Source organism: Bombina bombina, chromosome 6 (assembly GCF_027579735.1).
Source record: "Bombina bombina isolate aBomBom1 chromosome 6, aBomBom1.pri, whole genome shotgun sequence".
In the NCBI taxonomy this organism is placed as follows: Eukaryota; Metazoa; Chordata; class Amphibia; order Anura; family Bombinatoridae; genus Bombina; species Bombina bombina.
Window position 1 is genome coordinate 343,114,020 of NC_069504.1, and position 23,216 is coordinate 343,137,235.

The 23,216-nt window shown below is 39.2% G+C and overlaps 1 protein-coding gene across 1 annotated transcript in view; it reads left to right on the top strand.

Annotated features, from left to right (window-relative positions):
* Positions 1 to 23,216, top strand: part of WASHC3 (WASH complex subunit 3) — a 43,242-nt gene that overhangs the window by 17,328 nt on the left and 2,698 nt on the right. Inside the window, exons 5-6 of the mRNA XM_053719814.1 lie at positions 7,994 to 8,113; positions 9,383 to 9,447. Coding sequence (XP_053575789.1) covers positions 7,994 to 8,113; positions 9,383 to 9,447 — 185 coding nt within the window. The remainder of the gene's footprint in view (positions 1 to 7,993; positions 8,114 to 9,382; positions 9,448 to 23,216) is intronic.

Consider the following 23,216-nt stretch of genomic DNA (forward strand, 5'->3'; position numbering starts at 1 on the left):
CTTTCAAGGGTAAGACCCTATTCGGGCCTGCACTGAAAGAGATAATTTCAGACATCACTGGAGGGAAGGGTCATGCCCTTCCCCAAGATAAGTCAAATAAGTCAAGGACCAAACAAAATAATTTTCGTTCCTTTTAAACTTCAAGGGTGTTCCCGCTTCCTCTTCCCCTGCGGCAAAGCAAGAGGGGAACTTTGCTCAATCCAAGCCAACCTGGAGACCTTACCAGGCTTGGAACAAGGGTAAACAGGCCAAAAAGCCTGCTGCTGCCACTAAGACAGCATGAAGGGGTAGCCCCCGATCCGGGACCAGATCTAGTAGGGGGCAGACTCTCTCTCTTTGCTCAGGCATGGGCAAGTGACGTTCGGGACTCCTGGGCCGTAGAAATTGTAACCCAGGGGTACCTTTTAGATTTCAAAGATTCTCCTCCAAGGGGGAGGTTCCATCTTTCTCAATTGTCTGTAAACCAGACAAAAAAAGAGGCCTTTTTACCATGGCAGTGATCTGCCCAGTTCCGAAAGCAGAACAGGGACAAGGTTTCTACTCCAATCTGTTTGTGGTTCCCAAAAAAGAGGGAACCTTCAGACCAATTCTAGATCTCAAGATTCTAAACCAATTCCTAAGAGTTCCATCCTTCAAGATGGAGACCATTCGGACTATTTTACCAATGATCCAGGCGGGTCAATATATGACCACCGTGGATTTAAAGGATGCGTATCTACACATTCCTATCCACAAAGATCATCACCAGTTCCTCAGGTTTGCCTTTCTGGACAGGCATTACCAGTTTGTGGCTCTTCCCTTCGGGTTGGCCAGGGCGCCAAGAATCTTCACAATGGTGCTAGGGTCCCTTCTGGCGGTCCTAAGGCCGCGGGGCATAGCAGTGGCGCCTTATCTAGACGACATCCTAATTCAAGCGTCGACTTTCCAACTAGCCAAGTCTCACACTGACTTAGTGTTGGCCTTTCTAAGATCTCATGGGTGGAAGGTGAACATGAAAAAGAGTTCTCTTATTCCTCTCACAAGAGTTCCATACCTGGGAACTCTGATAGATTCGGTGGACATGAAATTTTTTTTGACAGAGGTCAGGAAATCAAAGATTTTAACCACCTGCTGCCGAGCTCTTCATTCCATTCCTCGGCCGTCAGTGGCTCAGTGTATGGAGGTAATCGGACTTATGGTAGCGGCAATGGACATAGTTCTGTTTGCTCGCTTGCATCTCAGACCACTGCAACTATGCATGCTCAAACAGTGGAATGGGGATTATGCAGATTTATCTCCTCAGATAAATCTGGATCAAGAGACCAGAGACTCTCTTCTTTGGTGGTTGTCACAGGATCACCTGTCCCGGGGAATGTGTTTCCGCAGGCCAGCGTGAATTATAGTGACAACGGACGCCAGCCTACTGGGCTGGGGTGCAGTCTGGAATTCCCTGAAAGCACAGGGTTTGTGGACTCAGGAGGAGGCCCTCCTACCGATAAATATTTTGGAATTAAGAGCGATATTCAATGCTCTTCAGGCGTGGCCTCAGCTGGCTTCGGCCAGATTCATCAGATTTCAGTCGGACAACATCACGACTGTAGCTTATATCAATTATCAGGGGGGAACAAGGAGTTCCTTGGCGATGATAGAAGTTTCCAGGATAATCCGATGGGCAGAGACTCACTCTTGCCATCTATCAGCGATCTATATCCCAGGGGTAGAGAACTGGGAGGCAGATTTTCTAAGTCGTCAGACTTTTCATCCGGGGGAGTGGGAGCTCCATCCGGAGGTGTTTGCTCAACTGATTCAGCTATGGGGCACACCAGAATTGGATCTGATGGCGTCTGGTCAGAACGCCAAACTTCCTTGTTACGGATCCAGGTCCAGGGATCCTCAGGCAGTACTGATAGATGCTCTAGCAGTACCCTGGTCGTTCAACCTGGCTTATGTGTTTCCACCTTTCCCTCTCCTTCTGCGTCTGGTTGCCAGAATCAAACAGGAGAGAGCTTCGGTGATTTTGATAGCACCTGCGTGGCCACGCAGGACTTGGTATGCAGACCTGGTGGACATGTCATCTCTGCCACCATGGACTCTGCCACTGCGACAGGACCTTCTGATTCAAGGTCCGTTCAAGCATCCAAATCCAATTTCTCTGCAACTGACTGCTTGGAGATTGAACGCTTGATTTTATCAAAGCGGGGTTTCTCTGATTCGGTCATAGATACCTTGATTCAGGCTCGAAAGCCTGTCACCAGGAAAATCTATCATAAGATATGGCGTAAATATCTTTTTTGGTGCGAATCCAAAGGCTACTCATGGAGTAAGATCAGGATTCCTAGGATTTTGTCCTTTCTCCAAGAAGGATTGGAGAAGGGGCTATCAGCTAGTTCCCTAAGGGGACAGATATCTGCTTTATCAATTCTATTGCACAAGCGTCTGGCAGATGTTCCAGACGTTCAGTCGTTCTGTCAGGCTTTAGTTAGAATCAAGCCTGTGTTTAAACCTGTTGCTCCGCCATGGAGCTTAAATTTAGTTCTTAATGTTCTTCAAGGGGTTCCGTTTGAACCCATGCATTCCATAGATATTAAGCTTCTATCTTGGAAAGTTCTGTTTCTAGTTGCTATCTCTTCAGCTCGAAGAGTTTCTGAGCTATTTGCTTTACAATGCTACTCGTCTTATCTTGTTTTCCATGCTGATAAGGTGGTTTTGCGTACCAAACCTGGGTTCCTCCCTAAGGTTGTTTCTAATAGGAATATCAATCAGGAAATTGTTGTTCCTTCTCTGTGTCCTAATCCTTCTTCTAAGAAGGAACGTCTGTTGCACAACTTGGACGTGGTTCATGCCTTGAAGTTTTATTTGCAGGCAACCAAAGATTTTCGCCAATCTTCTTCTTTGTTGTCTATGCTGGAAAGCGTAGAGGTCAAAAGGCTACGGCTACCTCTTTCCTTTTGGCTGAAAAGCATCATCCGTTTGGCTTATGAGACTGCTGGACAGCAGCCTCCTGAAAGAATTACAGATCACTCCACTAGAGCGGTGGCTTCCACATGGGCTTTTAAAAATGATGCTTCTGTTGAACATATTTATAAGGCTGCGACTTGGTCTTCACTTCATACCTTTTCCAAATTTTACAAATTTGATACTTTTGCTTCTTCTGAGGCTATTTTTGGGAGAAAGGTTTTGCAGGCAGTGGTGCCTTCCGTTTAGGTTCCTGTCTTGTCCCTCCCTTCATCCATGTCCTAAAGCTTTGGTATTGGTATCCCACAAGTTAGGATGAATCCGTGGACTTGGTACATCTTGCAAAAGAAACCAAAATTTATGCTTACCTGATAAATTTCTTTCTTTTGCGATGTACCGAGTCCACGGCCCGCCCTGTCTATTCAAGACAGATAGTATTTTTTATGTAAACTTCAGTCACCTCTGCACCTTATAGTTTCTCCTTTTCTTCCTTGGCCTTCGGTCGAATGACTGGGGGGTGGAGTTAAGGAGGGAGCTATATAGACAGCTCTGCTGTGGTGCTCTCTTTGCTACTTCCTGTCAGGAAGGACAATATCCCAAAAGTTAGGATGAATCCGTGGACTCGGTACATCGCAAAAGAAAGAAATTTATCAGGTAAGCATAAATTTTGTTTTTTAAACCTCCTGTGGTTACTCCAGAGGTTTTTCCTATTCCTGATGCTATTTCTGATATGATTTCTAAGGAATGGAATAAACCGGGTACTCCTTTTAATCCTTCTGCAAGGTTTAAAAAATTGTATCCTTTACCAGCAATTTCAATAGAGTTTTGGGAAAAGATCCCCAAAGTTGATGGGGCTATTTCTACTCTTGCTAAATGAACCACTATTCCTATGGAAGATAGTACTTCCTTTAAAGATCCTTTAGATAGGAGGCTTGAATCTTACCTAAGAAAAGCCTATTTATATTCAGGTCATCTTCTTAGGCCTGCAATTTCTTTGGCTGATGTTGCAGCTGCTTCAACTTTTTGGTTGGAGAATTTAGAGCAACAAGAATTGGATTCTGACTTGTTTAGCATTGTTCGTTTACTACAACATGCTAATCATTTTATTTGTTATGCAATTTTTGATATTATCAAAATTGATGTTAGATCCATGTCTTTAGCTATTTTAGCTAGAAGAGCTTTGTGGCTTAAATCTTGGAATGCTGATATGACATCTAAATCTAGATTACTATCTCTTTCTTTCCAAGGTAATAATTTATTTGGTTCTCAGTTGGATTCTATTATTTCAACTGTTACTGGGGGGAAGGGAGTTTTTTTGCCTCAGGATAAAAAATCTAAGGGTAAATCTAAGGCTTCTAATTGTTTTCATTCCTTTCGACAAAATAAGGAACAAAAACCTAATCCTTCCCCCAATGAATCTGTTTCCAATTGGAAGCCTTCCTCAAGTTGGAATAAATCCAAGCCTTTTAAGAAACCAAAGTCAGCCCCTAAGTCTGCATGAAGGTGCGGCCCTCATTCCAGCTCAGCTGGTAGGCGGCAGATTAAGGTTTTTCAAGGATGTTTGGGCAAATTCTGTCCAAAATCAATGGATTCAGAGCATTGTCTTTCAGTGGTACCGAATAGGATTCAGAATAAGACCTCCTGTGAGAAGATTTTTTCTCTCACGCATCCCAGTAAATCCAGTAAAAGCTCAGGCTTTCCTGAAGTGTGTTTCAGACCTGGAGGTTTCAGGGGTAATCATGCTGGTTCCTTTTCAGGAACAAGGCCTGTGGTTTTATTCAAATCTATTCATTGTCCCAAAGAAAAAAAATTAATTCAGACCAGTTCTGGATCTGAAAATTTTGAATCGTTATGTAAGAGTACCAACTTTCAAGATGGTGACTATAAGGACTATTCTGCCTTTTGTTCAGCAAGGACATTATATGTCTACAATAGACTTGCAGGATGCTTACCTTCATATTCCAATTCATCCAGAACATTATCAGTTCCTGAGATTCTCTTTTCTAGACAAGCATTACCAATTTGTTGCTCTTCCATTTTGCCTAGCAACAGCTCCAAAAATCTTTTCAAAGATTCTGGGTGCCCTACTCTCTGTACTCAGAGAACAGGGTATTGCGGTGTTTCCTTATTTGGACAATATCTTAGTACTAGCTCAGTCTTTATGTTCTGCAGAATCTCACATGAATCAACTAGTGTTGTTTCTTTGAAAACATGGTTGGAGGATCAATTTACCAAAAAGTTTCTTGATTCCTCAGACAAGGGTCACCTTTTTAGGTTTCCAGATAGATTCAGTGTCCATGACTCTGTCTCTAACAGACAAGAGACGTTTGAAATTGGTTGCAGCATGTCGGCACCTTCAGTCTCAGTCATTCCCTTCAGTGGCTATGTGCATGGAAGTTTTAGGCCTCATGACTGCAGCATCGGACGCGATTCCTTTTGCTCGTTTTCACATGAGACCTCTCCAGCTTTGTATGCTGAATCAATGGTGCCGGGATTATACAAAGATATAACAATTAATATCCTTAAATCCCAATGTTCGACACTCTCTGATGTGGTGGTTAAATCACCAGCGTTTAGTTCAAGGGGCCTCTTTTGTTCGACTGACCTGGACTGTGATCACAACAGATGCGAGTCTTTCAGGCTGGGGAGCTGTCTGGGGATCTCTAACAGCACAAGGGGTTTGGAAATCTCAAGAGGCGAGATTACCAATAAATATTTTAGAACTCCGTGCAATTCTCAGAGCTCTTCAGTTTTGGCCTCTGTTGAAGAGAGAACCGTTCATTTGTTTTCAAACGGACAATATTACAACGGTGGCATATGTCAATCATCAGGGTGGGACTCACAGTCCCCAAGCTATGAAAGAAGTATCTCGGATACTTGTTTGGGCGGAATCCAGATCCTGTCTAATCTCTGCGGTTCATATCCCAGGTGTAGACAATTGGGTGGCGGATTATCTCAGCCGTCAGACTTTACATCCAGGGGAGTGGTCTTTCCATCCGGATGTGTTTTCTCAGATTGTTCAGATGTGGGGGTCTTCCAGAAATCGATCTGATGGCTTCTTATCTAAACAAGAAACTTCCCAGATACCTGTCCAGGTCCAGGGATTCTAAGGCGGAAGCAGTGGATGCGCTGACACTTCCTTGGTGTTATCAACCTGCTTATATCTTCCCGCCTCTAGTTCTTCTTCCAAGAGTGATCTCCAAAATCATCATGGAACAATCATTTGTGTTGCTGGTGGCTCCAGTATGACCCCACAGGTTTTGGTATGCAGATCTTGTTCGGATGTCCAGTTGCCAACCTTGGCCACTTCCGTTAAGGCCGGAACTTGAGACTGTCTCAAGGTCCGTTTTTACATCAGGATCTCAAATCATTAAATTTGAAGGTATGGAAATTGAACGCTTAGTGCTAAGTCATAGAGGTTTCTCTGACTCAGTAACTAATTCTATGTTACAAGCTCGTAAATCTGTCTCTAGGAAGATTTATTATCGAGTTTGGACTTGGCATTGTTTTAGAATTTTACAGTTTCTTCAGGATGGTTTGGATAAAGGTTTGTTTGCAAGTACTTTGAAGGGACAAATCTCTGCTCTTTCTGTTTTATTTCACAGAAAGATTGCTACTCTTCCTGATATTCTTTGTTTTGTTCAGGCTTTAGTTTGTATTAAGTCTGTCATTAAATCAATTTCTCCTCCTTGGAGTATTAATTTGGTTTTGAAGGCGTTACAGGCTCCTCCATTTGAGCCTCTCTTTGGACATTAAACTACTTTCTTGGAAAGTGTTGTTCCTTTTGGCAATCTCTTCTGCTAGAAGAGTTTCTGAGCTTTCTGCTCTTTCTTGTGAATCTCCTTTTCTGATTTTTCATCAGGATAAGGCGGTTTTGCAGACTTCATTTAAGTTCTTAACTAAGGTTGTGAATTCTAACAACATTAATAGAGAAATTGTTGTCCCTTCTTTGTGTCCTAATCCTAAGAATTCTTTGGAAAGATCCCTACTTTCTTTGGATGTGGTGAGAGCTTTGAAATATTATGGTGAAGCTACTAAAGATTTCAGAAAGACTTCTAGTCTATTTGTTATATTCTCTGATTCTAGGAAAGGTCAGAAGGCTTCTGCTATTTCCTTGGCCTCTTGGTTAAAACTTTTGATTCATCAAGCTTATTTAGAGTCGGGTCAGGCACCGCCTCAGAGAATTACAGCTCATTCTACTAGATCAGTCTCCACTTCGTGGGCTTTTAAGAATGAAGCTTCATTTGATCAGATTTGCAAAGCGGCAACTTGGTCCTCTTTTGCATACATTTACTAAATTCTACCGTTTTGATGTATTTGCTTCTTCAGAAGAAGTTTTTGGTAGAAAAGTTCTTCAGGCAGCTGTTTCACTTTGATTCTTCTGATAATGTTTTAAGTTTTTATTTTCTTCATGAGAATAACTTATATTTTGGGTTGTGGATTAATTTTTCAGCATATGGCTGTTGTTTATTTTTATCCCTCCCTCTCTAGTGACTCTTGTGTGGAGTTCCACATCTTGGGTATTTGATATCCCATACGTCACTAGCTCATGGACTCTTTCCAATTACATGAAAGAAAACATAATTTATGTAAGAACTTACCTGATAAATTAATTTCTTTCATATTGGCAAGAGTCCATGAGGCCCACCCTTTTCTTATGGTGGTTTATGATTTTTTTTTTGTATAAAGCACAATTATTTCCATATTCCTTTGTTGATACTTTTTACTCCTTTATTTATCACCCCACTACTTGGCTATTCGTTAAACTGAATTGTGTGTGTGGTGGGGGGTGTATTTATAGGCATTTTGAGGTTTGGGATACTTTGCCCCTCCTAGTAGGATTGTATATCCCATACGTCACTAGCTCATGGACTCTTGCCAATATGAAAGAAATGAAATTTTCATGGAAGTTCTTACATAAATTATGTTATTTAGTTGCACAGTAAACAAGACCTTAATTAGCTGGAATTTGAATATTTTTGTAAGTCAGATTCAGTTTTAAATTATTTGTTCTATTGGGATGAAACTCTACTCACTGCTATTTGGTCTATGATTTTAGGTAACCCATCAAAACACAGTAACTGAAAACACAACTCAGAAGGATGAGATTCTAACAGAAAATACTACTACTGTGGCAAAAGATCCACGTTATGCCAGATATCTAAAGATGGTCCAAGTGGTAAGTGTGGGGGATCTCTTTAAACAGATGCCTTATCTTATTTTGCAGCACGGGAAAGGAGATTAACAGCCGTTAGTATATAATGAATGCATTAGTAGTTAACTTTTTGATTATTAAGTGGATATTTTACAGCCTTACGTTTAACTGTTGTTCAATTGTATAGCGTCTTTAAAAACACATTCCGGTATTCCTCAGTAACAGCCTTAGCGGGGCTGTGGTGGAGTTGAGGCACTAAAGTAATCAACGTCTTTGAACCTGTTATGATGTTTGACCATCTGGTAGTGATATTAGTTATAGGGATATGAAACTCAAGTGTTTTTATTTCATGATTTTGACAGAGCTAATAATTTTACTGTTATCAAATGTGCTTCATTCTCTTGGTATCCTTTGTTGAAGGAACAGCAATGTACTACTGGGAGCTGGCTGAGCACCTCTGCTGTGCCAATGACGAGGTATATATGTTTAGCAGCTAGCTTCCAGTACCTAGGTATACTTTTTTAACAAAGGATACCAAAAGAGAAAATCAAATTAGATGATAGAATTAAATTGGAAAGTTGTTTAAAACTGCGTGCTCTATCTGAATCATGAAATTTTAATTTTGACATTAATGTCCCTTTTAAAGATATATATATATATATATAGTGCCACCCATAACTAAACATTTAAGATGCTAATACTAAAATTGTTCCATTTAAATGAATGAAGTTGCAGTCGGTACTACAGTTGGCAGTGCCTTGTGCATGTGTGAGTTTGAAAAAGTTTTGTCCTGGAACTTTGTTACAGTGATAAATTATCTATTAAAACCAGGTCTTGATGTCTATTTATTTGTTTCTAAGTACTGGCTTATAATTACTTTGGCTTCTACGTTGTAAGCTTTGTAAGAAAGTTATTATTTGTCTAGATTTATTTATTTGTATATGGTTCAAATTTTGTAATGCATTTTAAATCATATCCAGCCCTTATATTTTCCTCATTTTATAGATATTCTTTTGTTGCTGTTTTTATAAGAGTAACTTATCCACTTGAGTTGCTTATAAATGATAAATTCACATTGTTCTGTTATTACTCAGACAAAAACCTTGAATAATCTAAAAAGTTAAGAGCTGAAAGTCCAATTTTAAGGGTTAATGGCTTCTTGAAAATCAGGAAAAAGTATCTATAGGTCAGCATCTTGATGGACCATCTTGGATAAAAGAAGTTTTGTTTTTCTGACCAAGTAATATATTTTTGTGTTTTTTTTTTGTTTTTTTTTAAATCTTTTATTTGTAGGGTGTTCCGGTAATGGCGATAAAAAATAAAATGATTTCTGATGGGCTGAATCCTGATCTTTTAGAGTAAGTATATATATATATATATATATATATATATAATGTGTCTGTCTCTCTGTCTGTGTGTGTCTGTGTGTCTCTCGCTCGCTCGCTCGCTCTGTCTGTGTCTCTCTGTCTGTCTGTCTCTCTCTCTGTCTCTGTGTCTCTCTCTGTCTCTGTGTCTCTCTCTCTCTCTCTCTCGTCCCCCACCCAATGTTTTGTTTATAGCATAAACTATAATAGAACATGTTGCATCAGTACTTATTGAATCTATAATTACTTAGAAATCTTGGTGCTAAATTCTGTAGATAATTTTAACTTTTATTTAGTTAAAACTATAGGTATTTATAATAACATGTAGACTATGTGTTTCTTTCATAAATTGATGATGGTACACAGTCCTCCATAACATATGGGATATATTTTCGGCACTAGGAGGAGGTTAAGAACCCATACAAGCTTTAAAACCCTCAATTTCTTTCATGTAATTAGCAAGAGTCCATGAGCTAGTGACGTATGGGATATACATTCCTACCAGGAGGGGCAAAGTTTCCCAAACCTCAAAATGCCTATAAATACACCCCTCACCACACCCACAATTCAGTTTTACAAACTTTGCCTCCGATGGAGGTGGTGAAGTAAGTTTGTGCTAGATTCTACGTTGATATGCGCTCCGCAGCAAGTTGGAGCCCGGTTTTCCTCTCAGCGTGCAGTGAATGTCAGAGGGATGTGTGGAGAGTATTGCCTATTTGAATGCAGTGATCTCCTTCTACGGGGTCTATTTCATAGGTTCTCTGTTATCGGTCGTAGAGATTCATCTCTTACCTCCCTTTTCAGATCGACGATATACACTTATATATACCATTACCTCTACTGATTCTCGTTTCAGTACTGGTTTGGCTTTCTACAAACATGTAGATGAGTGTTCTGGGGTAAGTAAATCTTATTTTCTGTGACACTCTAAGCTATGGTTGGGCACTTTGTTTATAAAGTTCTAAATATATGTATTCAAACATTTATTTGCCTTGACTCAGAATGTTCAACATTCCTTATTTTTCAGACAGTCAGTTTCATATTTGGGATAATGCATTTGAATTAATCATTTTTTCTTACCTTCAAAAATTTGACTTTTTCCCTGTGGGCTGTTAGGCTCGCGGGGGCTGAAAATGCTTCATTTTATTGCGTCATTCTTGGCGCGGACTTTTTTGGCGCAAAAAATTCTTTTCCGTTTCCGGCGTCATACGTGTCGCCGGAAGTTGCGTCATTTTTTGACGTTATTTTGCGCCAAAAATGTCGGCGTTCCGGATGTGGCGTCATTTTTGGCGCCAAAAGCATTTAGGCGCCAAATAATGTGGGCGTCTTATTTGGCGCTAAAAAATATGGGCGTCGCTTTTGTTTCCACATTATTTAAGTCTCATTTTTCATTGCTTCTGGTTGCTAGAAGCTTGTTCTTTGGCATTTTTTCCCATTCCTGAAACTGTCATTTAAGGAATTTGATCAATTTTGCTTTATATGTTTTTTCTCTTACATATTGCAAGATGTCTCACGTTGCATCTGAGTCAGAAGATACTACAGGAAAATCGCTGTCTAGTGCTGGATCTACCAAAGCTAAGTGTATCTGCTGTAAACTTTTGGTAGCTATTTCTTCGGCTGTTGTTTGTATTAATTGTCATGACAAACTTGTTAATGCAGATAATATTTCCTTTAGTAAAGTACCATTGCCTGTTGCAGTTCCTTCAACATCTAAGGTGCAGAATGTTCCTGATAACATAAGAGATTTTGTTTCTGAATCCATCAAGAAGGCTATGTCTGTTATTTCTCCTTCTAGTAAACGTAAAAAATCTTTTAAAACTTCTCTCCCTACAGATGAATTTTTAAATGAACATCATCATTCTGATTCTGATGACTCTTCTGGTTCAGAGGATTCTGTCTCAGAGATTGATGCTGATAAATCTTCATATTTATTTAAAATGGAATTTATTCGTTCTTTACTTAAAGAAGTACTAATTGCTTTAGAAATAGAGGATTCTGGTCCACTTGATACTAATTCTAAACGTTTAGATAAGGTATTTAAATCTCCTGTGGTTATTCCAGAAGTTTTTCCTGTTCCTAATGCTATTTCTGCAGTAATTTCCAAAGAATGGGATAAATTGGGTAATTCATTTACTCCTTCTAAACGTTTTAAGCAATTATATCCTGTGCCGTCTGACAGATTAGAATTTTGGGACAAAATCCCTAAAGTTGATGGGGCTATTTCTACCCTTGCTAAACGTACTACTATTCCTACGTCAGATGGTACTTCGTTTAAGGATCCTTTAGATAGGAAAATTGAATCCTTTCTAAGAAAAGCTTATCTGTGTTCAGGTAATCTTCTTAGACCTGCTATATCATTGGCTGATGTTGCTGCAGCTTCAACTTTTTGGTTGGAAACTTTAGCACAACAAGTAACAGATCATGATTCTCATGATATTATTATTCTTCTTCAGCATGCTAATAATTTTATCTGTGATGCCATTTTTGATATTATCAGAGTTGATGTCAGGTTTATGTCTCTAGCTATTTTAGCTAGAAGAGCTTTATGGCTTAAGACTTGGAATGCTGATATGGCTTCTAAATCGACTCTACTTTCCATTTCCTTCCAGGGTAACAAATGATTTGGTTCTCAGTTGGATTCTATTATCTCAACTGTTACTGGTGGGAAAGGAACTTTTTTACCACAGGATAAAAAATCTAAAGGTAAAAACAGGGCTTATAATCGTTTTCGTTCCTTTTGTTTCAACAAAGAACAAAAGCCTAATCCTTCATCCTCAGGAGCAGTTTCAGTTTGGAAACCATCTCCAGTCTGGAATAAATCCAAGCCTGCTAGAAAGCCAAAGCCTGCTTCTAAGTCCACATGAAGGTGCGGCCCTCATTCCAGCTCAGCTGGTGGGGGGCAGGTTACGTTTTTTCAAAGAAATTTGGATCAATTCTGTTCACAATCTTTGGATTCAGAACATTGTTTCAGAAGGGTACAGAATTGGTTTCAAGATGAGACCTCCTGCAAAGAGATTTTTTCTTTCCCGTGTCCCAGTAAATCCAGTGAAAGCTCAAGCATTTCTGAATTGTGTTTCAGATCTAGAGTTGGCTGGAGTAATTATGCCAGTTCCAGTTCCGGAACAGGGGATGGGGTTTTATTCAAATCTCTTCATTGTACCAAAGAAGGAGAATTCCTTTAGACCAGTTCTGGATCTAAAAATATTGAATCGTTATGTAAGGATACCAACGTTCAAGATGGTAACTGTAAGGACTATCTTGCCTTTTGTTCAGCAAGGGCATTATATGTCCACAATAGATTTACAGGATGCATATCTGCATATTCCGATTCATCCAGATCATTATCAGTTCCTGAGATTCTCTTTTCTGGACAAGCATTACCAGTTTGTGGCTCTGCCGTTTGGCCTAGCTACAGCTCCAAGAATTTTTACAAAGGTTCTCGGTGCCCTTCTGTCTGTAATCAGAGAACAGGGTATTGTGGTATTTCCTTATTTGGACGATATCTTGGTACTTGCTCAGTCTTTACATTTAGCAGAATCTCATACGAATCGACTTGTGTTGTTTCTTCAAGATCATGGTTGGAGGATCAATTTACCAAAAAGTTCATTGATTCCTCAGACAAGGGTAACCTTTCTGGGTTTCCAGATAGATTCAGTGTCCATGACTTTGTCTTTAACAGACAAGAGACGTCTAAAATTGATTTCAGCTTGTCGAAACCTTCAGTCACAATCATTCCCTTCGGTAGCCTTATGCATGGAAATTCTAGGTCTTATGACTGCTGCATCGGACGCGATCCCCTTTGCTCGTTTTCACATGCGACCTCTTCAGCTCTGTATGCTGAATCAATGGTGCAAGGATTACACAAAGATATCTCAATTAATATCTTTAAAACCGATTGTTCGACACTCTCTAACGTGGTGGACAGATCACCATCGTTTAATTCAGGGGGCTTCTTTTGTGCTTCCGACCTGGTCTGTAATTTCAACAGATGCAAGTCTCACAGGTTGGGGAGCTGTGTGGGGATCTCTGACGGCACAAGGAGTTTGGGAATCTCAGGAGGTGAGATTACCGATCAATATTTTGGAACTCCGTGCAATTTTCAGAGCTCTTCAGTTTTGGCCTCTTCTGAAGAGAGAATCGTTCATTTGTTTTCAGACAGACAATGTCACAATTGTGGCATACATCAATCATCAAGGAGGGACTCACAGTCCTCTGGCTATGAAAGAAGTATCTCGAATTTTGGTTTGGGCGGAATCCAGCTCCTGTCTAATCTCTGCGGTTCATATCCCAGGTATAGACAATTGGGAAGCGGATTATCTCAGTCGCCAAACGTTGCATCCGGGCGAATGGTCTCTTCACCCAGAGGTATTTCACCAGATTGTTCAAATGTGGGAACTTCCAGAAATAGATCTGATGGCGTCTCATCTAAACAAGAAACTTCCCAGGTATCTGTCCAGATCCCGGGATCCTCAGGCAGAGGCAGTGGATGCCTTATCACTTCCTTGGAAGTATCATCCTGCCTATATCTTTCCGCCTCTAGTTCTTCTTCCAAGAGTAATCTCCAAGATTCTGAAGGAATGCTCGTTTGTTCTGCTGGTAGCTCCGGCATGGCCTCACAGGTTTTGGTATGCGGATCTTGTCCGGATGGCCTCTTGCCAACCGTGGACTCTTCCGTTAAGACCAGACCTTCTGTCACAAGGTCCTTTTTTCCATCAGGATCTGAAATCCTTAAATTTAAAGGTATGGAGATTGAACGCTTGATTCTTGTTCAAAGAGGTTTCTCTGACTCTGTGATTAATACTATGTTACAGGCTCGTAAATCTGTATCTAGAGAGATATATTATAGAGTCTGGAAGACTTATATTTCTTGGTGTCTTTCTCATCATTTTTCTTGGCATTCTTTTAGAATACCGAGAATTTTACAGTTTCTTCAGGATGGTTTAGATAAGGGTTTGTCCGCAAGTTCCTTGAAAGGACAAATCTCTGCTCTTTCTGTTCTTTTTCACAGAAAGATTGCTATTCTTCCTGATATTCATTGTTTTGTACAAGCTTTGGTTCGTATAAAACCTGTTATTAAGTCAATTTCTCCTCCTTGGAGTTTGAATTTGGTTCTGGGAGCTCTTCAAGCTCCTCCGTTTGAACCTATGCATTCATTGGACATTAAATTACTTTCTTGGAAAGTTTTGTTCCTTTTGGCCATCTCTTCCGCCAGAAGAGTTTCTGAATTCTCTGCTCTTTCTTGTGAGTCTCCTTTTCTGATTTTTCATCAGGATAAGGCGGTGTTGCGAACTTCTTTTGAATTTTTACCTAAAGTTGTGAATTCCAACAACATTAGTAGAGAAATTGTGGTTCCTTCATTATGTCCTAATCCTAAGAATTCTAAGGAGAAATCGTTGCATTCTTTGGATGTTGTTAGAGCTTTGAAATATTATGTTGAAGCTACTAAGTCTTTCCGTAAGACTTCTAGTTTATTTGTTATCTTTTCCGGTTCTAGAAAAGGCCAGAAAGCTTCTGCCATTTCTTTGGCATCTTGGTTGAAATCTTTAATTCATCTTGCCTATGTTGAGTCGGGTAAAACTCCGCCTCAGAGGATTACAGCTCATTCTACTAGGTCAGTTTCTACTTCCTGGGCGTTTAGGAATGAAGCTTCGGTTGATCAGATTTGCAAAGCAGCAACTTGGTCCTCTTTGCATACTTTTACTAAATTCTACCATTTTGATGTATTTTCTTCTTCTGAAGCAGTTTTTGGTAGAAAAGTACTTCAGGCAGCGGTTTCAGTTTGAATCTTCTGCTTATGTTTTTCATTAAACTTTATTTTGGGTGTGGATTATTTTCAGCAGGAATTGGCTGTCTTTATTTTATCCCTCCCTCTCTAGTGACTCTTGTGTGGAAAGATCCACATCTTGGGTAATCGTTATCCCATACGTCACTAGCTCATGGACTCTTGCTAATTACATGAAAGAAAACATAATTTATGTAAGAACTTACCTGATAAATTCATTTCTTTCATATTAGCAAGAGTCCATGAGGCCCGCCCTTTTTTTGTGGTGGTTATGATTTTGTATAAAGCACAATTATTCCAATTCCTTATTTTATATGCTTTCGCACTTTTTTATCACCCCACTTCTTGGCTATTCGTTAAACTGAATTGTGGGTGTGGTGAGGGGTGTATTTATAGGCATTTTGAGGTTTGGGAAACTTTGCCCCTCCTGGTAGGAATGTATATCCCATACGTCACTAGCTCATGGACTCTTGCTAATATGAAAGAAATGAATTTATCAGGTAAGTTCTTACATAAATTATGTTTTTTGCTTTTAGTTTTGTTCTTGGCCTTGTAGGAGTTGGTTGAGAATAGAGGTTGTTCCAGCTACTTGCTTATGGATTACAAATTGGGAGCTCACAGAGTCCCTGGGGAGTATCATTTACAAAGAAAATAGACTCTTCACAGCAACTGAATAATACAGGGACCCAATAATACCCTGTTATGTGCACATTATTTCCCTAATGGGACGTAAGCCATAACAACCCTTAGGTGTCGCTGTGACTTGTCCTTAGCCTCCCCCTGAAGGACTCCTACTGTAATCCTCTGCGGTACTCAATACCTGCACTGGATGGGCTTTCTGCTGGATACTGCTGCAGCTGCATTAACATTGACATGCCTGGTAAGCCAGTGGAGGGGTGCTGCATAAGGTACAGAGCACATACACGGCCCAGAGGCTATTTGTAGGTACTCTGACACAGGTATAGCATATAGTCAAGAAGATTTCCAGCCTCCAAATAATAAAATTTAAAAAACCTTTTATTCACACAGGGTCCATAATACAACAACATTTCAAACCAGCAATTGGTTCTTAGTCATGTCAATGAGTAATTGCACAGGTGTGCCTTTTATACCTATCAAGCAGTCATCAGATTAAACTATACTGCCATCTTGTGGATCTTTTTCAGTATGCATGTAAACAAATATAACATTAACGCCTAGATTTAGAGTTCTGCGTTAGCCGTCAAAAGCAGCGTTAAGGGGTCCTAACGCTGCTTTTTACCGCCCGCTGGTATTTAGGGTCAGTCAGGAAGGGTCTAACGCTCACTTCCAAGCCGAGACTTTTCCATACCGCAGATCCCCTTACGCCATTTGTGTATCCTATTTTTTCAATTGGATCAAAAGTCAGTAGTTAAGAGCTTTCTGGGCTAACGCCGGTTTATAAAGCTCTTAACTACTGTGCTCTAAAGTACACTAACACCCATAAACTACCTATGTACCCCTAAACCGAGGTCCCCCTACATCGCCGCCACTATAATAAATTTTTTTAACCCCTAATCTGCCAAACGCACACCGCCGCCACCTACATTATCCCTATGTACCCCTAATCTGCTGCCCCTAACATCGCTGACACCTACATAATATTTATTAACCCCTAATCTGCCCCCCCCACGTCGCCGCTACCTAACTACAATTATTAACCCCTAATCTGCCGACCGGACCTCGCCGCTACTCTAATAAATGTATTAACCCCTAAACCGCCTCACTCCCGCCTCGCAAACCCTATAATAAATAGTATTAACCCCTAATCTGCCCCCCCAACGTCGCCGCTACCTAACTACACTTATTAACCCCTAATCTGCCGAACGGACCTCGCCGCTACTCTAATAAATGTATTAACCCCTAAAGCTAAGTCTAACCCTAACACCCCCCTAAATTAAATATAATTTTAATCTAACGAAATAAATTAAATATTATTAACTAAAGTCTTCCTGTTTAAACCTAAATACTTACCTGTAAAATAAACCCTAATATAGCTACAATATAATGAATAATTATATTGTAGCTATTTTAGGATTTATATTTATTTTACAGGCAACTTTGTATTTATTTTAACTAGGTACAATAGCTATTAAATAGTTAATAACTATTTAATAGCTACCTAGTTAAAATAATTACAAAATTACCTGTAGAATAAATCCTAACCTAAGTTACAATTAAACCTAACACTACACTATCAATAAATAAATTCAATCAATTAACTACAAGTACCTACAATTAAATAAACTAAACTAAATTACAAAAAATAAAAAAAGATTACAAGAATTTTAAGCTAATTACACCTACTCTAAGCCCCCTAATAAAATAACAAAGCCCCCAAAATAAAAAAATTCCCTACCCTAATCTAAATTAAAATAGTTAACAGCTCTATTACCTTACCAGCCCTTAACAGGGCTTTTTGCGGGGCATGCCCCAAAGAAATCAGCTCTTTTGCCTGTAAAAAAAAACACAATACCACCCCCAACATTACAACCCACCACCCACATACCCCTACTCTAACCCAAACCCCCCTTAAATAAACCTAACACTACCCCCCTGAAGATCTCCATACCTTGAGTCGTCTTCACTCAGCCGAGCAGCGATGTACCAAAAGAAGACATCCGGAGCGGCAGAAGTCTTCATCCTATCCGGGCAGAAGAGGACATCCGGACCGGCAAACATCTTCATCCAAGCGGCATCTTCTATCTTCATCCATCCGACGAGGAGCGGCTCCATCTTCAAGACCTCCGGCGGATCGGAACAGCCAATAGAATGCGAGCTCAATCTGATTGGCTGATTGGATCAGCCAATCCGATTGAATCAGCCAATCGGATTCAAGTTCAATCGGATTGGCTGATCCAATCAGCCAATCAGATTGAGCTCGCCTTCTATTGGCTGTTCCGATCCGCCGCTTCCGGATGTCTTCTTTTGGTCCATCGCTGCTCGGCTGAGTGAAGACGACTCAAAGTAGGGAGATCTTCAGGGGGGTAGTGTTAGATTTATTTAAGGGGGGGTTTGGGTTAGAGTAGGGGTATGTGGGTGGTGGGTTGTAATGTTGGGGGTGGTATTGTGTGTTTTTTACAGGCAAAAGAGCTGATTTCTTTGGGGCATGCCCTGCAAAAAGCCCTTTTAAGGGCTGTTAAGGTAATAGAGCTGTTAACTATTTTAATTTAGATTAGGGTAGGGAATTTTTTTATTTTGGGGGCTTTATTATTTTATTAGGGGGCTTAGAGTAGGTGTAATTAGCTTAAAATTCTTGTAATCTTTTTTTATTTTTTGTAATTTAGTGTTTTTTTTTTTGTAGTTTATTTAATTGTAGGTACTTGTAGTTAATTGATTTAATTTATTTATTGATAGTGTAGTATTAGGTTTAATTGTAACTTAGCTTAGGATTTATTTTACAGGTAATTTTGTAATTATTTTAACTAGGTAGCTATTAAATAGTTAATAACTATTTAATAGCTATTGTACCTAGTTAAAATAAATACAAAGTTGCCTGTAAAATAAATATAAATCCTAAAATAGCTACAATATAATTATTCGTTATATTGTAGCTATATTAGGGTTTATTTTACAGGTAAGTATTTAGCTTTAATTAGGAAGACTTTAGTTAATAATATTTAATTTATTTCGTTAGATTAAAATTATATTTAACTTAGGGGGGTGTTAGGGTTAGACTTAGCTTTAGGGGTTAATACATTTATTAGAGTAGCGGCGAGGTCCGGTCGGCAGATTAGGGGTTAATACTTGAAGTTAGGTGTCGGTGATGTTAGGGAGGGCAGATTAGGGGTTAATACTATTTATTATAGGGTTTTTGAGGCAGAAGTGCGGCGGTTTAGGGGTTAATACATTTATTATAGTGGCGGCGAGGTCCGGTCGGCAGATTAGGGGTTAATAAGTGTATGTAAGGTAGCGGCGACGTTGGGGGGGCAGATTAGGGGTTAATAAATATAATATAGGGGTCGGCGGTGTTGTGGGCAGCAGATTAGGGGTACATAGGTATAATGTAGGTTGCGGCGGTGTCCGGAGCGGAAGATTAGGGGTTAATAATAAAATGCAGGGGTCAGCGATAGCGGGGGCGGCAGATTAGAGGTTAATAAGTGTAAGATTAGGGGTGTTTAGACTCGGGGTACATGTTAGGGTGTTAGGTGCAGACTTAGAAAGTGTTTCCCCATAGGAAACAATGGGGCTGCGTTGGGAGCTTAACGCTGCTTTTTTGCAGGTGTTAGGTTTTTTTTCATCCCAAACTGCCCCATTGTTTCCTATGGGGGAATCGTGCACGAGCAAGTTTTTCCAGCTAGCCGCTACCGTAAGCAACGCTGGTATTGAGAGTTGAAGTGGCGGTAAATATGCCTGTACGCTCCCTTTTTGGAGCCTAACGCAGCCCTTCAGAGAACTCTAAATACCAGCGTTATTTAAAAGGTGCGGGGGGGAAAAAAACACGCGTAGCTAACACACCCCTTTGGCCACAAAACTCTAAATCTAGCCGTAAGTTAACATATATTTGTAAAGATTATTCACATGTATACTATTCCATAAGTTTATAATTAAAACCATATTAAAATCAAGCAAAACCCATACAAACAAGAAAATTCAGAATCCTGCACCAATCTATTTTTAAGTTTATTTAAAAGAACAAAGACCAATCAAATCCTTATTAAGCCCTTTTGGTTGTAGGGAGTCCAATTTTCTAATCCAGAACATTTCCCTTTTCTTCAATATCAATTCCCTGTCACCACCCCTCCTTGGTTTGGCCACATGTTCTATAATTTGAAAACGTTATTGACTAATGTTGTGGCCCATGGAGAGGAAGTGACAGGAAAGGGGGGCATCCATGTTGTTAGTCCTAATATTGGATTTATGTTCAGTTAATCTCTCTCTAATCTCCCTACACGTTTCACCAACGTAAATTCTCGCACATGGACACTTAATAATGTATATTACATATGTACTCCTACATGTTAGAAACTCTTTTATTTTATATTTTGTTCCATTGATAGGATGGTATAAGTTATCCCCTTTTTATAATTGAACTTCAATGACTACAGTGTAAACAGGGATAGCACCCTGTTCTTTTGGATCCTATATAAGTTTGAACATTAGACTTTTTACTGCCTATATCTGCATGACCTAAAAGATCTTTCAGGCTCCTATTTCTCCTGTATGCTGTCATTGGTCTCTCTTGAAAACTCTTAATTTGGGGGTTACACTCCTTTAAAATGTACCAATATTTATTCAGAATATGTGTAATTTTTTATCCTAATTGGTTATATTGGGTAACAAATATCATTCTTTCTCTCTCTTTACCTTCCATCTTTTTAGTTTGTTCATCTTCAACTTTATTAATAGACTCAAGTTGGTCCTTGATCAATCTCTCAGGTTATCCTCTTGCTCTAAATTTGTTAGCCATTTCCCTTAGCCTTAAATTACACCTGACTTCATCTGTTACAATTCTTTTGACCCGCATAAATTGTCTTTGGTATGGCCTCTATTGTGTTAGGTGGGTGAAAGCTGTTGTACTCCAGTACCTTATTTTTATCTGTCGATTTGGTAAATAAATCAGTTTTTGGGAAACCATCAATATATACAAAGGTGTCCAGAAATTGGACCCCCATTTTTCTCATAGTTAATGTAAATTTAAGGCCAGATACTGCTAAGTTAAAATCATTAACAAATTCCAATAGGCTACCAACGTCGCCCAACCATATGCCAATATATTCAATTACGTTTTCAAATTATAGAACATGTGGCCAAACCAAGGAGGGGAGGTGACAGGGAATTGATATTGAAGAAATGTTCTGGATTAGAAAATTGGACTCCCTACAACCAAAAGGGCTTAATAAGGATTCTGATTGGTCTTTGTTCTTTTAAATATACTTAAAAATAGATTGGTGCATGATTCTGAATTTTCTTGTTTGTATGGGTTTTGCTTGATTTTAATATGGTTTTAATTATAAACTTATGGAATAGTATACATGTGAATAATCTTTACAAATATGTTAACTTAATGTTATATTTTGTTTACATGCATACTGAAAAAGATCCACAAGATGGCAGTATAGTTTAATCTGATGACTGCTTGATAGGTATAAAAGGCACACCTGTGCAATTACTCATTGACATGACTAAGAACCAATTGCTGGTTTGAAACTTTGTTGTATTATGGACCCTGTGTAAATAAAGGTTTTTTTAAATTTTATTATTTGGAGGCTGGAAATCTTCTTGACTAAGTGACATTGGGGTTTGGCTAACCCTATTCCTGTGCCTCAAAGACTGTGAGTGTGGTGCTGGCTTCCCCTGTGAATTATTGACAGCTATAGCATAGCCACGGGACTTCACCTGCTCCCCACATGACACAATTTGTTCTCTATATCATATATCTAACAGTTCGAATAGCATTGGGAATATTATTAGGGAAACCTCTGACCCTTTTTTTTTTAACCCTCTGGCAGCTTTAGGGTTTTTTATTTGAGTACTTTAATTTTTTTTTATGTATATGGCACTTTTAAGTGAGCCGGCAATAGCTTAGTGCATGAAGGATGGGGAACACATTTTGACAGGGTTTATAGGATTATTATGCTTGGTGCACTATATTTTATACACAACCCAATTTTTTTTTCTTTTTTCGTTATAAAAACACAGCTTTACTCCTGACTTTAGCTCCGCCCTCAGTGTTTAAAGAACTTTCTCGACCAGAGCCTCTGACTAGATTTTAAAGAACCATTAAATATAGTAGATTTGCATAATCAACAAATGCATGATAAAAAGAAATTGCAATAGCACTTAGTCTGAACTTTAAATGAGTAGTAGATATTTAAAGTTATTTCCACTCCTTCTGTATCATGTGACAGCCATTAGCCAATCACAAATGTATATACGTATATTCTGTGAATTCTTGAACATGCTTAGTAGGAGCTGGTGACTCAAAGCGTTTATATATAAATAGACTGTGCACATTTTGTTAATGGAAGTAAATTGGAAAGTTGTTTAAAACAGCTTGTTCTATCTAAATCATGAAAGTTACATTTTTGCTTGAGTTTCCCTTTAACTACAAACAGTTTGGTTCTATTCCTAAATAGATTTGAATCTGATTTTCAGTGCCTGCTACACCCAGGAAAGGGATGATTAACCATATATGAGCTGCCAGGGGGTTGTTAGGGCATTTTCTTATTTCTGAGGGCTATAAAGCTGATTACATTGGCAGATTGTATAAGTGTATGAGTGAGTATTACTATAGTGTAGACTGCTCTCTTTTTTCTGTTTATTATATAAGGTGTCATTGTATACTGTTTTATATAAGTACAAACATAGAACATAATATTTCTGTCCCCACTTTTAATTTCCTTAAGAGGAGTCAGGTATAGATATCCCTCTATATACATATATATGTTTATTTTCCCAAGATGTTCCAGTATAACAGGTCATCAACAGTGCTAAATTGGGAGTTTTTAAAAAGTATTAAAAAAACATCCCTCACATTGTGTTTCCCTTAATCAAGGGTCGGTTTATCACTTCTATAGACCTCTAGGATTCTTATCTGCACTTCCCTATAGATAGGGATTATTTTCAGTTCCTGAGGTTTTGTATATCAACAACACTCTCATAGTTTGCCACTCTGTGTGGGATACACTCTTGCTGGTAATAAGAATCAGGACATTTCAGTTGCTCCTATCTGGTTGATAGTGCAAGCTTATTTTCTGTCAACAGCTGTTACTCTTTCTCTCAAACCTCTGTCTTTCAAGACAATAGTTGGAGTAGCAATGTACCTTAAGCTGCTTGTATCCTGCTATGAGGGTGGCATTTACAGGAGTCATAATATACTCAATCCTTATGCATCTATTTTCCTGACAGAACTTTGCATTATTAAGATTCTGAGGTTGTGTCTCTTACTACAATATGCTCTATCCATTGGTAGCTCAGTGCATGGAGGCGGTGGGTCTTTTTGTTGCTGCTTAGTCTCAGT